General features: G+C 55.2%; 1 protein-coding gene across 1 annotated transcript in view; it reads left to right on the top strand.

The window, feature by feature from the left end:
- Positions 1-1,781: 1,781 nt before the first annotated feature.
- KDM6A (lysine demethylase 6A) overlaps positions 1,782-2,354 on the top strand; it is a 178,221-nt gene continuing 177,648 nt past the window's right edge. The window contains exon 1 of the mRNA XM_045288276.1: positions 1,782-2,279. Coding sequence (XP_045144211.1) covers positions 2,119-2,279 — 161 coding nt within the window. The 5' untranslated portion in view covers positions 1,782-2,118. The remainder of the gene's footprint in view (positions 2,280-2,354) is intronic.

Raw genomic sequence — 2,354 nt, 5'->3', positions numbered from 1 at the left:
GCTCTATGTCTAATCCACAGCACCCAGGGTTCCTTCACTTGGGGGAGACAGTGGTGTTAAAATCTCCCAGGCTCTGAGGGTCACTATTTGTGTCACAGGTAACTCAGTGGAGAAAATAATGGAATACTGTAACGAATGGAAGAGGTGTTTCGGAGCAAGTAATTAAACATAAAATATAATGTATATAAAACTATAGTTTGTTAGTCTAGTTACTAGTTCTCAGGGGAACAATTGAAATGTATCTGTGTGCAATGTCCATTGGGATTTCCAAAGCTTCTTACAAATACAGTTAGTATTTATTTAGTCAGCACTGAATTATCTTTCTCCTACTTTGTAAATCAAGTTTACATGCATGCCTACTGATTAAAAGTGTAAACGTATTATTGAACATATACAAAAGTCTGCATTTATAAAAAAAACTTGTCTTCAAATATCAACAGTCTTCTATCCATAAAGACTTCTATCCACAAACTGTGATGAGAACTAGATAATTTTTATTTTGAAAAGCATAAATGACAAAAGGCCTGTTTTTTCTCCACATATCCTAAATTTACGAATATATAGACTGAGAACGAGACGAATTATTGTTATTTACACCAGAGAGGTCAGAATACGCAAATGGCGTTATCTTATTTTAGGTTCAAACATTTTTTTTAAAGGCTTAAGTTATGTTTTGGGGGATAGAAAAGGCTTTTTTGATTTGCAATGGATCTTGAGAATCTTAATGGTTAATTATGCTTTCTCTCAGGTCTGTCCACACATAGGCTCTACTCTCCCAAGAAGACCCCAGAGCAATAAAATCTAACATTCTTTTTAATCTCCCTTAACAATTTTACATCGCTATCTCTTAAGGTACCGAACTACTGATGAAACACAGGTAGCACGAAAATTTGGCCCTGATGTGCCAACAGACCTTCGACAGTAGGGAGCCCTTGTGGTCAGCAAGCCAGACCCCGCGGGCAACTCTTCATTTCCTCCGGCCTGGGGTGTACAGGCGGGGGCGGGCTGTCAGAGGACTTGCACCCCTCATTCTCGGCTCAGGCAAGGGGAGGCTGCGAGCGCAGCCTGGGCTTAGGGCGGCGCCTGGCCTCGGGGCGTGGGGCCGGCAGCTGCTCCCCGAGCGCGATTCTCGCGGAGGCCATTATTTCCAGCTGTGCCAAAAGTCTGTCCTTCCGAGCGCTGAGACCCAGCCGTGCGCCGCCTCTCGGTCGCGCTACCCTTCCCCAGGCCTTGTGGGGTTCGAGACCCCTGGAACGCAAGACGACCTGAACCGTGCTCTAGCCGACCCCGGGCCCTTGAGCTCCCCGACAGGCAAAGATCGCCCACAACGTCCACGCCCCGCGTCCGCGCTCGCAGCGGGCGGTGCCGGACCTCGCCCTTCCCCACTCTCCCCTCCCCCTCTGCAGCCCGCCGCGACTCCCGAGGTGACACGGTTCGGACCCTCCATTCTCTGTCCGAGTGTATTTAACTAGCACAACCTAACCCACTAGTCCCTCCCGGTGACAACCCTTCCTCCGACAGACGCGCCCAGCAGCCAACCACAGACCAGGGCTGGCTTTCATCCCCCTCCCCGGTCGGTGGCGGCCACGATGGGCGGGGCCTAGGCAGCTAGCAAGTTGAGTGGAGCCACGGCTGACGTGAGTCAACAAAGGTCACGTGACCCGGGTCGGTCACACTGATTGGCAGCACCGACCGGGCGGGGAATGGGGGGGGTCACGGCGGCGGCGTGGGGTTCGCTCAGTGACACAATTACAACAACTTTGTGCTGGTGCCGGGGAAGTTTGTGTCTCCGGCGAATCCCCTCCGTGTCCCTCAGCCCCGCGCGCTCTGGCCATTCCCGCCGTCCCTGTCCGTGGCTGTCCCCCCGCTTGCCCCCGCGATGTGACCCTACAGCCGAGTCGCCGCCGCTGCCGACCCGGGGCTCCGCAGCCTCTGCCGCCGCCACCTTCGCCGCCACTGCGTTGGGGTTTTTTCGTCGCCGCAGCCGCCGCTCGCGGCGGAGGAGGAGACGGCGATAAAGTTGCGGTGCCGGTCCCGCGTGGACTGAGGACGTCGTCGAGGGTCCTCGCTTCGGGGGAGGGGGGCTCGGCATTGGAGTTGTGAATTCTCTGCGTTTCCATGAAATCCTGCGGAGTGTCGCTCGCTACTGCCGCCGCTGCCGCCGCCGTTTTCGGTGATGAGGAAAAGAAAATGGCGGCGGGAAAAGCGAGCGGCGAGAGCGAGGAGGCGTCCCCCAGCCTGACAGCCGTGGAGAGGGAGGCGGTCGGCGGGCTGGACAGGTACGAGCGGCCGTCACCAGCCCGGCCGGCTCCGCACGGGCTGGCGCTGCTCTTCCCGGAGGCCGCAGCGCGGCT

Source organism: Echinops telfairi, unplaced genomic scaffold (assembly GCF_000313985.2).
Source record: "Echinops telfairi isolate 266 unplaced genomic scaffold, ASM31398v2 ScPeMD7_19;HRSCAF=73, whole genome shotgun sequence".
NCBI lineage: Eukaryota > Metazoa > Chordata > Mammalia > Afrosoricida > Tenrecidae > Echinops > Echinops telfairi.
Note: the sequence above shows the minus strand (reverse complement) of the source record. Positions and strands in the feature narration are given on the sequence as shown.